Consider the following 15,156-nt stretch of genomic DNA (forward strand, 5'->3'; position numbering starts at 1 on the left):
GTGTTCCTGAAATACGTGGAGGCTCTAACAAACCCTCCTGAGGACAGTATTTGTTCACCGACTGCACCTGTGTTCATTCAACACCTTATACTTTTAAACTCTAATGATGTGTATGGCCTAAGTGCCCACTTGAATATTAGGATGTTATGTGTAAATATGTAGGTAAGTATAAGTCTCTCTTCATGGATTATGATGCAAATGTAAAATATATAAATCTGTCTAATATGAAGATGTTATGAACAGAACATGCAGAAATGGTAAAATCTTGGTTTCTGAGGTTAAGACAGAGGTCATTTTTCTAAATGTAGTCGACGTCTAGTGTTTAAACCATGATGAGCAATGTTCGTACAGTGCAATCTATTAGAAATATGCTCAAGCCATATTCTAGATTAAGCATTCTGAAAGTCTGTCCACCCCAGATGGAGACAAACTGCTCCAGTGTTTAGTGAAAGACAAAGGTTTTACTGATCCCTCTGAACACATAATGAGATCCAGTTTGACATTGTTTTGCTGACCCAGCTGAGAAGTGGCAGGCGGTCTACACCATCCTGGAGGCTTTTGGCAACAGCTCCACCTCTATGAACACCAACGCCAGCCGCTTCTCCCACGTAGTGTCCCTGGACTTTGACCAGGCTGGGCAGGTGGCCTCCGCCTCCATCCAGGTAAAACACACACACACACACACACACACACACACACACACACACACACACACACACACACACACGCAGGTGTGCTGTACTGAGGATATCATAGCAGGACCGTCTGACTCATGCTGTCTCCTCCTGCTTAGACGATGCTGCTGGAGAAACTGAGGGTGAGCAAACGACCCGAGGCAGAGTCCACCTTCAACGTCTTTTACTACATGATGGCCGGAGCCGACAGCAGCCTGAGGTGACTCCTCTAGCACTTCATGTCAGCAATATGAATAGCATTAAGACGGACTCTTTTCTTTCCCAAAGCATTCATTTTTGTGTGATGTTCTTTATGCCTCCGCTTCCATCCGTCCATCCGTCTGTCTCAAGGATGAACTGATTACAATTCAGTGGTCAAAAGTCACTGTGACGTCAGAAAAACAGATTTTTAGTGTTGATGAACTAAATCAAATGAAATTTTGTTGAAATTCCTGCACAACAACCTCCTGAGGCTGATCCCAGTACCTCTCTCCTCCTCTCCTCCAGAACGGAGCTGCACTTTAACCACCTGGCTGAGAACAGTGCTTTTGGGATCCTACCACAGTCTAAGGTAATCACACCACATGGTTCCTTTCATACGTTCTACATGTATTTAGCTGAGCCCTATATTAAAAGCCAATACACAAGTGATACCAATGTCTATAAAAAAATCATATGAAGATGCTGTATATTTGTGGAAATTAATTTTCTTTACACAACCCATAAATTGAAACACATTTTTGATGAGGTTCCTTTTTTTTTTTTTTTTTCACACAATTGCGACCAGGAATGTAGTGGACATTACAGCTGACAAATAAACGTTGTTGACCTGCTTTCAAAATATATATTAAGCATTCATATGTCTTCACTTTCTTGTCATTTATTAGCTGACAAATATGCCAATACAGATGTAGCAATAAGATCCTTCATATTTTAGTTATTTTCTAACAAAGGCAACAACGGATGTTATTGGTTTACAAAACATAGGAGGACACAAATAAGTACCCGAAGACAGCATGTGAAAATACAAATGACATCATTTGAAAAAACAACAACACAATAACTAAATAACAAATGAAAGAGAGAGGGCAAAAATAAAAGCGAGAGGGAGAGAAGGAATCAAAATGAATGAAAGCAGGGCGTGATCTGCAACAAACTCATATTAGCCAATGTATCGGCCGGATTCCAACCTCTATGGTATTTATGAATGAAATAAATATATGGTAATTGCTGCTGCAACATTTCCACTTCCTGTCAGTTTGATCTGCTCATATCCTCTCCAGCCTGAAGACAAGCAGCGAGCCTCGCAGCAGTTCACCAAGCTGCAGGCAGCCATGAAGGTGCTGGGCATCTCTGGTGAGGAGCAGAAGGCCCTGTGGCTCATCCTGGGGGCCGTTTACCACTTGGGGGCCGCAGGAGCCACTAAAGGTAAGAACTCCCAGCTGACTGACTGCAAATGCATCAAATCTTGAGTAGATCACGTCACTGGAAGATTGTCCCATTGTTTGTACTGGTCGGTACATGAAGAGACACATCTGTGTCCCTGACTGTGTGCTTCTGGTGCTCCACAGCAGCACTGTAGCATTCACTAAGGCCCTGGTTACACTTGTCTTTTCAATGCCACTTTTGTGATCAGGTGCACCAGATGAGATCTCAGCTGTGTCCACATATGTGTGTCCATACTTTAAACTTCAATGCCTGATCAGATAGTGAAAGGATATATTTCGTGGTCAAAGCACTGTAAAACAGTGGATGAACCCTTTTCATTTCTTATAAATTCTTTACATTAAAAGTCTGCCTGTTAATTTTGTCATTTGAAAGCTTTTATTTTGAAGCAGCACAATCAGGAGACGTTGATTATGTATGCAGACTGAGACAGCAGGTCTCAGCTGGGCTCAGCTCTCCTCCTCATTTCCCTTTGCTCTCCTGTGTGGGAGGAAGATGATGAAGAGCTATGTTTGATAAATGGATTGAGTCCACACTCCACATGCTGTCCACACTCACTGAGATCTGAACTCAGTGTGAGCCAGGCCACCTCACAATGTGGTCTGGCTGATCGGATACCACAGCGTTCAGACTTGACAGTTAATGCGTCCTGGTATGATCAGATGACAAAAGTCACAGTGAAGAGACCAGTCTCACCAAGGCCTATCTTGTTGAGGTGTAGAGACCTTTGAGAGGATGACAGGTCAAACCAGAAAAAGACCCATTGTGGCACAATGAGATGGGGCCCAACATACCCAGCAAGGACCAAACTATTTAGTGGGCGGGGTTAATCCTTCAGAGGGCCTGAAGGCCCGGCTGGACCGGCTCTTCCTCCCTAAATGACGAAATGTGTGTGTTCTCATCTTGTAATGGAGAATGACACTTTGTCATCAAAGACAAGTCTTTGAGTGTGTATGTCTATAAACCTGGTAGATGAAGGGATTACTAGTGATGTCTTTAACAAAATACATGCATGTCATGTCTTTTGTCTTTCTCTGAATCACATCGCAGAAGCTGTGTCAAGCCTCACCTGGTGTGTTCATCTCCTATTGGTCCATGCTCAGTATAACATGAGGACTGATCATCCTTTTTCATTAAATGACCCAGTGGTGTTTTTCATGGATGGGAAAGACCAAAAGCACTGTGAAATCCATGTACTGTCCCGCTGCAAGGCTTTTAAATCACTGAACAGGTCATTATTCTCACTCAACCGCACATTAGGGCTGGATGATCAGTATATGACAGATATTAAATAAATACTGCAGTCACAGACAGGTGAAGGCTCAGTGCTCTACTCCAGGGTGAGAACTGGCTGGTTCTGAGTACAGTATATGCAGGGGAGACACAATAATGTGAACACCTATGAAATATGTCATCCGATTTCATAGCAATGCAATAAATGCTACTTTTGTGAAGGCGATAATGTAAGATTCCCATTAACACATAGGCCTACATACATGAAATGTGACCTCTGCATTGAAGCCATGCTGAGCATCAGGAGCAGTGGGCTGCTGTAAAGCTCCCAGGGAGCAACTTGGGTTCAGTGTCTCACTCACGTATGGTCTGAGGACTCACTGAGCTACAGCATTTATCAAAGGACACAATCACAGAAACAGGTGGCGTTATAGTGCAGTCCAATCAGACAACACCGCTAACAACAGGGTCCTCAGAGAGTTGAATAAACAACAATAATTGTATACATAGTGTGCAGAGTAAAATCTTCAGAGTTGCCTGAACATGCTACTGTTAAGCTTAGCATGGTTTCAAGTCACCAGCTGGTGGGGCAACAAAATGTTCTTTCTTATCCTCAAAAGAGAATAGCAAAAAATATCAGACTGGCGTTGACTTTCTAAGAACTGCCACTAGGTGTCAGGCTTGACTCTCTGGAGGCAGCATGCTGACTGTAACAACAACAGGACGACAGATGCTGTTTAACCACACGCAGATTTTTCAGTTTGTAGTGTGGAAAATGTTGGTCAAGCTAAGGGACATGTTCTCACCCTAGTGGTATGTAACCATGCAGATAGTTTTGGTTTTATTTATCCAGGTTATGGAATATGAAATGTCTGTGTGATAGTTCTGAGTCTGTCCACCAGATGTTGGAGCCTGGCTGCAGGGATTTGCTCACACTAAGCGATGTTTGTGCCGATGACGGTTGGTGTCCCGGTTCATCCCAAAGGTTGAGCTCAGGTTCTCTGCTGGCCAGTCAACTTGTCCCACACCAAACTGGGAACATAATTAGACCGCGGGCCAAGCTTTGTCCACAACATATCATAGTGTGATCATGGCCCAAAACCAAACCAAGAAAAACAGAACCAAACCAAGTATGTGGGCAGAGCAGAGCCTCTAGTGCTTCTGCATAGCTAGAGTCCACTCGACGAAAGTGAGACAATGTTCCTTTGTAATTTGGGTGTTGTAGGAAGCAGATACATGTGGTCAGTAAAGGTCCTGTAAGGCTGGCCTGTTAGTCCGCTCTGAGTTAAGCCTTGTTCAGTCTGCATGACTTTTGCCATGATTCGCGTGAATCAGACAGATTTGTGAGATTGGACATTCAAAATCCTTAAATCGCTACAGAATCGCAGTTAGTTGTGGAGTTCAAGCTGTCCCAGTCATCATGATCATATTATTAGCTTTCATATGTCATATGGAAAGTTTATTCTTGACATTGATAACAGCAGTTGACAAATCATTCTCAACCGAAGCTCCACTCATTCTGGAGCTTTTGATCCTATCACAGTCCTCATGGGAATGGGTTTGCTAACTAACCATGGAAGGGTAAACAAGCTCAGTGCTACAAGGCAATGTTTGTGTTCTCTTGCTTGGTCGAGCAAGTGAGTCAGAAATCGACTTCCTTTCTACAAGTTGTTTTAATAATTAGCGGTTATCAAATAAAAACCAAAATGAAGGTAAATATTCATGTTTAATCTTGATTTAAATGAATAAATCGTGATCCACTAACGCCGCCCAACTTATCTCCTGTTTGCAGGGTAATTGAAATGCTTGCTTGTCCTTAAGCTTTTGAACTTTGTCCTCACTCGCCGCCATTGAAACACAAGAGTCCGATCACAGAGTTGATGTTGTGTGATATGGTCAAAAGCTCAAGAGAAAGCCAGCAAGTTGACTTTGAGTCGAAACATTTTGGTCAAATGTTGGGTGCCATAGTGTGGTGCTCCTTGGTCCTGAACCACCCAGATCCTGATGCTTCTCCTAATGGAGCCGCTTCAGATGTTGGCTCAAACTGTAGCCACACTGAACACATTGGCTTTTGCTGTGGCAGAGTGCTTTTGGTCTTTTCCTCTTAAGGTTCATGTTATGTGTTCTCCAAGTCTATTCATTTTTATGATGTTGAGTCGAGGTGCTCACCTCTGCTATAAAACACTGCAGGAGCAACTTGAAACATACACACACAAAGACTTCTTGCATGGTTTTGTTGAAGATTCCTCACTCAGCACAGCTGAGCTTAGACGCGTAGTTTTTGTCAACCTGCGTCAACATGACAACAGTCTCGGGACAAACTCTATCTTGTGGCTTGAACAGAACAACAATAGTGAGATCTGGAAAGTGTTCTGTGTGCGCTGGCTGCTACATTCTTTCAGCTGAGTCTGTTTTGTCTTTGTCGGGGGACCCGTGGTAGTCCACAGAGTAGCATTTACCATCTTCTTATACAAACCTGATCCTACAGTGACCTGTCTAACTTCTCAGCTTGCTCTTCCAAAGCATGATGGTGGTGTCAGTGCAGTTTAATGCTAATGTGTATGTATTTCTGTGGCTGTGAATTGATGAATCTATGAAGTGTGTTATCTCTAACCTCCTCTCTTTGCTTGTATGTTTGCATGCTGTGCCCTATCAAACGCAGACGGAGATGAAGGTAATGGAAAAAACAACACACAAGCTGTTGACTGTTTTTCACTTAAAATAAACTTTATTTCAGAGGCTCTCTTGTTTGTACTTTATGTCTTAAAGCTTTTATCATTCCTCCCAGGCCTTAAGACATTAGCATTTTTATTGTTTCTGCTCCTCCTCCCCCTCCTCTCTTCATCTCCCTCTCTCTTGTGTTGTCGTGTTTGCCTCGTGACGACTCTTCCCGCTCCCTGTCTCACCCTTTTCTCTTCTGTGAGATGAAAATCACGGGGATCAGAACTGTCCTTTTAAACTGCTCTCTCTGATGCCTCTCGGTGTCGCCCACATTAAACTCCCGAGCCGCTGTCACAGTACAACACATTCTCTAAAGCAAAGTAAAGCTTGTTCATTTTCACTTCTCTAGTTAGTGTCTTGACTTTCTTCCACAGAACTTTTATTTCCCAACTTACCCCATGTATCCCCGTGACGTTTCTGCTTGGCAGGGGCTCCTGTTGATTTTTGGGCTCTGTGTCTATAAGCTCTTTGATTGGTTGGCTGCCATGTTGCCTTGGTTCCCTCTAACACACGGGCTTTGAATTTCATCCAGACCAAATGGAGATGCACTCCTCATGCAGACTGATAGTCAGGGTGTGATCAACAGTGATTAGCAAAGATCTAAATTGGAGTTGTTGAGTTTGATTTCAGTGTATTTTCCACCGCATACCATGGAAAACACCAGTTTTAAGTCTCCAAGCCCAGATATTCAACAGATGTTACATCAGTGTCTTCTCAGACTGGACAGAACTCCATCAGAGCCACAGGAAACACTAAACAGTGGTTTTCACAGGCTCCATAGTGGTCCTTGTGACTAGTAAATAGGGATGCACCGATGCTGATACTGTTCATTTCCGATCTATTCAATTCAGTTCTATGTGTATATGCTAGATACATTAATGACTGGGATTTTAAACGTTTTGACTAATTTGTTGCTGCTTTAAAAGGGTTCACACTTGAATTGTAAATCCTGTTACATTTGTTTTGTTTTGTTACCACATTGCTGGTGTATGATGTATTATTTTAACAATGAATAACAATTCAGTAAATTCTATGTATTTATTCTTTACATCTTTTTTACTCACACATACAGCTTATTAAAGAAACACTGGCATCAGATCAGTTCTTGGTATCTGCTGATACCCAAAGTGCTACCAGGACTGATCGGTGCATCCCTACTGGTAAATTGACTTTGACAAGTTAACCATTCGCCAGAGCAATCTCAGCATTTTTTAAAAGGAAAGTATATATTTGAGGTCAAGTCTTGATGTTGATGTTGGGCCTGTTTAAGAGGCAACATGAGGGACAGAGAGCTGAATGTGGAACCGCATCGAGGTTAGTGTGATGAACGGCGCTGGAGTTATTTCACATGCTTAGACTCACCCATATAACTTCAGCATCATCTCTGTGAAGGTTTTCATTTGTGCAATGGTCGTATTCCCAAACATGTAGAGAATCCTCTCAGAGCTCCTCACTCAGCCGCAACATCTCTACGTCAGGAGTGATTCAGGAAAGGAAGGGACAGAAACACTTCCCTCAGTGAGGAGGTGTGGTTGGCACGGTGATGGGTATACACATTCTTTTAAAGAGCTGTGATTGGTTGATCCTAAAGAGATAATGAATGCACTTTTGGTGATGATGGGCCTAGAAAGGACAGAGATGGATAGATCACAGACACTAGTCTCTATTCAGACATGGTGTAGTTATGAAAACTATTGCACATTGTTATCTGTAGGGTTTCATTAAGTCATTCAGCGTTTGGAGAGTATTTCTCTCTCTCTCTCTGTCTGTCCACCATTTTCTCCTCTGCTTCAGAAACTCTTCAGACTCTTAAAAGTCCTCCTCCCTCCTCTTTAAGGACTGAGATGCTTTGTGAAGAAAACGTCATAATACTATGATTCTTCATAGAATTTCATCGCTACTCATTGCACCTGCAAGCTTCATGAATACAGCCATAGTGCTTCTCAGGCTTTTGTAACTGAAGGCCCCTTTCTGATTGCTTAGTTATTTCCCAGGACCACCTTCCCAAATACATGTAAGGGAAAAAAAAACATTTTTCTTTTTACAATTCGATCCGTTTTGTGTCTCTGCATCCAAGGGAACATTAGTTTGTCTCTACCTGATGTGTCCTGGTTGGTGTGGTGATATTTAAACATAACTGATCATTGAAATGATGCCTTTTAATTTGACATTACTTATGTGAATTCTTGAGCACATTTCGATATAAAATAACTTGCTTTGAAAATTAGAATTTTCAATTGAATCTAACCAATTAGCAGTACCTCCAGGGCCATCGCCTCCAGCTTTTATTACAGTACAATTATTTTACTGTCATTACATTATGAGCGGCATTTCATTTTCCTCCTAGTTTTCTGCCACTTTCAATGGGCAGCATGGTTAAAGTGGCTGTAGTTAAAACAAATGTAGGTGTCATGTGTTACCATGGACTAAACGTTAGTTCGTTCCATGTGGTGTGAGAATGAAGTCCTTCCTCATTTCCTGTCACTCTTGTCATTTGTAGTATGCTGCTCTATACATGGATGCTATCTGATGGCATCGTGATGCACAGCACAAACTTCTGAACCAGGCCTGTTGTGTTTACTGTTCGAAAAATAATAAAATGTTTTGTTGATGGAAAACAGTCAACATCAAGTATGGCTCTTAACACCTCAGCTGTCAGTTGTAACATTAGTCCCACAGTGGTTTCCCCGCTCCACTTCTGTCAGCACACACAGAGAATAGCTCCTATGGATAGACACAGGCTTTCTGGGTTAAAGACTGAGACTACGGTTAGTTCTAGCTCAGAAAAATAGAAACACTAAGCAGCTGACAGAAACCTCACATTGAACCATCCTTTGTACCTTGTCCTTCCTCTGCCCTCTTCATCTTTCTGCAGCTGGTATCCTCATGAACTTTCCTCCTCAGGTCCATGTTGCATATCGTTTTCTATTTCAAGCATGTTTTGACTTTCTTTGCAGCGGGTCGGAGGCAGTTTGCCCGTCACGAATGGGCCCAGAAGGCGGCCTACCTGCTGGGCTGCACCCTGGAGGAGCTGTCCTCTTCTATCTTTAAGCACCAAGCTAAAGGACTGCAGCACTCCACTTCCTTCAGAGGAGGACCGGACGAGGCCAGCCAAGGGGACAGCTCAGGTAGAAACTCTCTTTGTAAGATCCTGTTTTCACAGAAAATCTGATTGGTTCAGCTGTGGTTGTCCTCCCCCTGATATGATGAACAGTTTGGAGAAGTGCACTTTAATTAGTATCATAGTATATATATATATCATTTATATAGTATTATATACTGTACCATTGATTCATACTGAATTGTTTGTGTGTGGGATAAGATATAGTCTCAAATGATGATTTCAATTTGGAAATCTTTAGTTAAACTAAAGTATAAAGTATAACTAAGAATATGACCAAACTCTTGATGCCAGCTTTTGGTAATTGGCATTACTAAGTACTAAACACATTTAGGTCTGTACCCAAAAATAGTTGAGGTTTGATGGTCATCCCTAGGTGGTTGTTTTCTAGGATTGTTTCCTAGGTTTCAAATAAAAGCATAAGTTCTTGGAGAAAAGTCCTCTGAAACACCTGCACTGACCCTGAGGGGAGGGTATCAGCTGACTGTCAGGTTCTATCTTTACATTACAGTCATTTAGCAGACACTTTTATCAATTTCGGGGTTAAGTGTCTTGCTCAACTACACATCGACATGCGGCTAGCGGAGCCGGAGCGGGGAATCGAATCGCCGGTCCTCTGATTGAAGGACGGCCCTGCTCTCCACTTAGGCACCGTCACCCCACTATCTGGTTCTTGTTGGCTCTGACTCTGATCTCTTGTCTCTCAGGCTCTAAGGTCACAGCTCTGGAGTGTTTGGAGGCCATGGCATCCGGACTCTACTCGGAGCTCTTCACTCTTGTCATCTCCCTAATTAACAGGCAAGAATATTCCAAATATGTTATTTTATTATTTTGATCCTATTAGGCGTTCTTTTTCAAAAATCATTCATGATAATTATTAAAAACAGTTCTGACTCAAAGTCTCTTTCTCTAAAAAACAAAACTAGTTTTGAGCTCACTGGTATCAGATCGGTGTCGGCCGATGCGTAAGTTTCGGTGTTTCGAGGTTGTTTGGACAGAAGAGTTCTGGACGAATGCTTCTGTGTTGGAAAGATGTATCACCAGTGTAGCCACGTAGTTACTGACGCATATGTTGTTACCACAGCAACCCATGTAGATAGGCTGTTGATGTCTGGTACACACAAATCCAATCTGAACACTTGCAAATAACAGTGAGGACAGTCTGTCTTATGTATGTGATTTGAGAAACAAATCAGATTTGGCTGCAGTCTGAACATTGTTCCACTTCAGCTCCTTTCAGAGCTCACACATCTATTCAACGCTTATTTCAATTCCCTTTAGAAGAACTCTAGTGATTTCCTTTCATCCTTTTTTTCTAATTCAAAGCAACAACATTTGGTTGCACATTTCAGATTTTACAAAAAATCTGAAATGTTTGTTAAAGCTTTAATAAGGTTAGCATGTACTGCTTTAAAACAAATAGTTTTACTGTGTATGGTATACACACAGTCTGAACTGTCTCTATTGTTTGAATCTTCCTTTTTGCAGTAAACCATTAGTCCTGCCAGTGTTGTACGTCTTGTTTCTTCTGAAACAAGACGCTGTAACAGTGCACAGGTGTCTTTAACGGTGGCCTGGAGGGTCAAAACACAACACAATTTCAAAAACACAACATTTTCTGAAATTTCGTTTTTGGCCACCGTAGACTTTGTTCTTTTATATGATCAGCAATTTCAAGTTCAGCTTCAAAGCGACAGCCCACAAACCAATGGGTGACATCATGAAGACTCGTCCACTTCTGATACACAGTCTATGCCATAGACAATACAGATAATGCAGAGAAACAGGTTCAGCTTTAACCATATGGTTAAAGCTGAACCTGTTTCTCTGTATTATCATTGTAAATTGAATGTCTTTGGACAAATCAGCAGCTTCCCAGTGTCAAAGCTTCATCACTAAAGCTTCATGATATGCATGTGTCCCTCAGGGCTCTGAAGTCCAGTCAGCACTCTCTGTGCTCCCTGCTGATCGTGGACACTCCGGGTTTCCAGAACCCTCGGCTGGCTCAGCAGCAGCGGGGAGCCACGTTTGAGGAGCTCTGCCACAACTACACCCAGGAGAGGCTGCAAACCCTGTTTCATGAACGCACCTTCGTCCAGGAGCTGGAGAGATACAAGGAGGTGCTGCTGGGCCGACAGAGCTCAACAATAAGCATGGGCAGAACATACACATATTAACGCAATTCGATTTTCTCTATCTTAAGTGAAAATATTCTCAGTTAAATGACGTCAATGGTAAACAAAATTATATATGTTCTTTTTATTTACTTTCTCAGCTCTAGTGACATCTACCCATGCAGATAGTTTGTGTTTTGCGATGCCAATAGACCCCAATACGGTGGAGGCCAATGGAAATGGATTGGTGTGCATGGCATTGGAAAATGACATTTAGCAGCTCTAGATAATCTACAGAACACATCGACAGCGGTCAGAGAGCCTTATTGCTTAGGAAGGTTCCTAACTGAGTTAAATGACCCGGAAGAATTAAGTGGCAATCTTGATGTCACTGTAGCCTACTCACTTCCTGTGTTTCACATTTGTTAAAGTTGCTAAAAAAACACCAAAAACCCATCAGTGCGTCAGATTCTCTGAGCACTGTGGTTCTCTTCACAGTCGACCTCATGACCTTCTGTATCAAGGAGAAGGGGTTAGGATAGGTTTTTACTATTTGATCGCAGCTACTGCATTCAACAGTTTGGTAGTAGTTCCAATGAAGACTGTTCACATCAGAGTCTTGGAGTTATCCTGGATTCCATGCATCTCCATTATTTTGGGTGGAAGCCGATATCTCAGAGACAGATATCATGAAACTGTCTGCATGGATAGATAAAGACACATTCAAAGACAAATCAGCTTAATTATACTGCTCTGCAAAATCAAATAAGAAATATTTTAGGAGCATTGCGCTTATTTAATGTTAATCAAATGTACACTCACCCAATCCAGTCTAGAAATGGCTCATTTCATAATCCACCTGTTGATTTATTGATGATCTCATCTCCTGTAGGTTACTAACCTAAGCCTTTATCCCTCCTGCATCTAGGAAAACATAGAGCTTGCTTTAGATGACATAGAGTCCAGTACCTCACTGTCTGTAGCAGCTATTGACCACGCCTCAAGCCAAGCTCTGGTAAGCACAAGAAGCATCACTCTACTGTCTCTGCATCGGGCATCTCTCTCTCTGCATGTGACATCATTGTGTGGGATGAGCTCTACAAAACATGTTATTTCACTGTTCACCTGCTAGCTGTTTGCTGTTTACACTTCCTGACATTGTGCCAAATAAAATGTTTAACCTTAAATAATGACAAAAGCAGACCAGGCACATTTGTATGCTTTACCAGCCCTGTTGCTTCCATCCAATTAGTTTAGCCCTTTGTGATTGTGTCTCATTTTTTTCTAATTTGCTCCATTTCCTTTTGGAATTTGTCCCACGTCAGAAAATTAATTGGATACAAGTTTGTGATTTGTTTCCCTCTTGTTGGCTTGAGAGGGTCCCTCTCTCTCTACTCATCAGTTGGCCTCTTAATGTGAAGCCCATTCAAATTGTTAGTGGTGAAATATGTGCGGCACCTGTCCTTGGCAGACAATCTGCAGCATTGCCGTGTATTGGCTTGAGCAAGTAGCATTAACACTACTCAGTTCTGACTGCTGTAGGAAAGAAAAGGAGACAAGAAGAAGAGGAACAGCCATGTAGGGAGGACTCCAAGGTGCATTGATAGGTCAATACAGTTCAAGACAGTTGAGGCTCTAACGCACTTTGAAGTGCAGCTGTTGTTTTACATGGCTGAACACATGCCATCACTTTTCAATTGCAAAGTCAACAGAGTCCAGAGTCGAAGAGAAGAGAAGAGAGACAAGTCCTCTCGTTGACTTTTCTTCTTGAGCAGTTTTATGGCAGGAACAGCAAAACCACTGCCATCTGAACAACTATCTTGATTATTTCATTTGTTTTTTTTAATACTCGTTACTTACACGGTCTATTTAATTCTTCCTATTTGACCACTGTGCTATCTTATCTGCAGAAAGGTATCAAACAGTAAATCACTGGATAGAACCTGATCAATTAAAGATTTAATGAATCAAACAATTACACCACATAGATGGACATTGTTATCATGATAACGATAGACATATGTAGATATACATGTGTACCTATATGCATAATAAATTAATGGATAGGATTGAACTGGGTGAAAGACACAAAGGATGGGGGGAACATGGATTAGATAAAGGTTCAGGGTGAGCAAGTAAAACATCCAGTTTATATGACAGGAAACTATAAGAATTGTTAACAGAGTTGGCTGTCATGAAATTAACTCTACATAACTTTTATGAACTCAGATGTTTTAATATATATAAAATACAGGGACTTACTATGACTAGGCCTAGAATATCAGATAAAGTTTTCTTTAAGTTGTGTATTACATTTGGATGCTCTCCATGTCTTCAGAAATGTGAACGATTGTAAAAACTACAAAGGTGGGTCATAAAACATTGTAGGGTCAGCCTTAATGGTTCCAGTGCCATGGTTGACCCAAAGTCCCATCTAGAGTTTGTCCAGGCACATGGTCAATTGTGAGTCTGACCACTCGAAATTACAAATTGTAAACAAAGCAAATGAATGTAGTAAAAAAATATCAATGTTTATTGATTAACTTTTAAAAACGAGAGAAATATTTTTAGTCACATATCTTCCCCCAGAAACCGAGTAAAAAAGAGCCATCAGTGCAATCCATAACAAGTGACAACAGTAACCTACAAAACTCACTATCGCTCTGGAGCAGTGTCTCCCTCTCCCCTCAGAGCTCTGATTGTATCAGAGCCCAATGTGACCATCTTAAAATGCAGAAAAAGAATAAACGATGAAATATAATGTTGTATTGTAGTGTTGGCTTTAATCTATTTCCTTGTAAATGTATCACACAATGTAATATCTATTTTTTACCTGCACGTCTCATGATCTTAAGGTCAAAGTGTTTTTGAAGGAACAAACAAGGCACATCTCTGAGTGTTACTTTCCGTCACAGGTCCGGACTCTGGCCAGGACGGATGAGGCTCGAGGCCTCCTGTGGCTGATGGAGGAAGAGGCTGTTCAGCCTGGAGGATCAGAGGAAACCATGCTGGAGAGACTCTTCAGCTACTACGGCTCTGCACAGGGAGAGAACAAAGGTGAGACCTCAACAGTAGGCTCCTGTAACAACAGACAGCCCGATCATACTCCTGACCTCGTGGAGGGAATGTTTCCTGTGTGTTGCAGGAGCCGGTCTGCTGCTGCGAGGAGAGAAGCCCCACCTCTTCCTGTTGGGCCACAGCCACGGGACAGACTGGGTGGAGTACAACGCTCAGGGCTGGTTGAGCCACGCCAAGCACAACCCTGCCGCCCAGAACGCTGCCACTCTGCTGCAGGACTCCCAGAAGTACGACCACTCACACACATGCAACGTCCACTTTTTAGAGTTTGTGGAGATTGGTAGTCAGTGCTGTTCTGTTTATATGCTGCACATCCATGTGTTCAAATGTGTTTCCAAAAGTGAGCTGTCGTGTTTTGGTTATCTCTTTAAATGGAGCTAACTGAAAGAGTGAAGCCAAACTCTTTCTGTGCTCCAGATGATTCCGGGACACTGAAGCCCTGTCATAACCATCTTTATTTGAGAAATTACTTGTGCATTTAAGAGTAACAGCAGTAAATAATTAGAGGAGTTCAGCCAAATTACAAAAAGAAAACACTCTTTCATTCTAATGTAGTGGTATCTATCCATGCAGATACTTGTGGTTTTATTTTTCCAGGTTTTGAGATATCCGTCTCTGAGATTTCTGCTTTCACCCTGATACAATGGAGCTGAATGGAATTATTTGTAAACCATAATTCAGTATTCATCATTTTGACAACTAATGTTAAACTAACGTTCACATGCACTAACATGGACTGAAAGACATTACTCTTCTATATTCACGTAGA

The 15,156-nt window shown here is 41.9% G+C and overlaps 1 protein-coding gene across 9 annotated transcripts in view; it reads left to right on the forward strand.

Moving 5' to 3' along the window:
- The window catches only part of myo18ab (myosin XVIIIA b), a 133,720-nt gene that overhangs the window by 43,149 nt on the left and 75,415 nt on the right, over positions 1–15,156 (forward strand). For all 9 annotated transcript variants that reach the window (XM_068712575.1, XM_068712585.1, XM_068712601.1 and 6 more), the window contains 10 exons: positions 520–662; positions 794–894; positions 1,182–1,245; positions 1,958–2,102; positions 9,032–9,202; positions 9,903–9,993; positions 11,123–11,315; positions 12,238–12,324; positions 14,225–14,366; positions 14,455–14,614. In XM_068712575.1, the coding sequence (XP_068568676.1) occupies positions 520–662; positions 794–894; positions 1,182–1,245; positions 1,958–2,102; positions 9,032–9,202; positions 9,903–9,993; positions 11,123–11,315; positions 12,238–12,324; positions 14,225–14,366; positions 14,455–14,614 (1,297 nt within the window). The remainder of the gene's footprint in view (positions 1–519; positions 663–793; positions 895–1,181; positions 1,246–1,957; positions 2,103–9,031; positions 9,203–9,902; positions 9,994–11,122; positions 11,316–12,237; positions 12,325–14,224; positions 14,367–14,454; positions 14,615–15,156) is intronic.

Source organism: Cebidichthys violaceus, unplaced genomic scaffold (genome assembly GCF_023349555.1).
Source record: "Cebidichthys violaceus isolate CVI_PGR_0920_01 unplaced genomic scaffold, fCebVio1.0.p SCAF_1, whole genome shotgun sequence".
Classification (NCBI taxonomy): Eukaryota; Metazoa; Chordata; class Actinopteri; order Perciformes; family Stichaeidae; genus Cebidichthys; species Cebidichthys violaceus.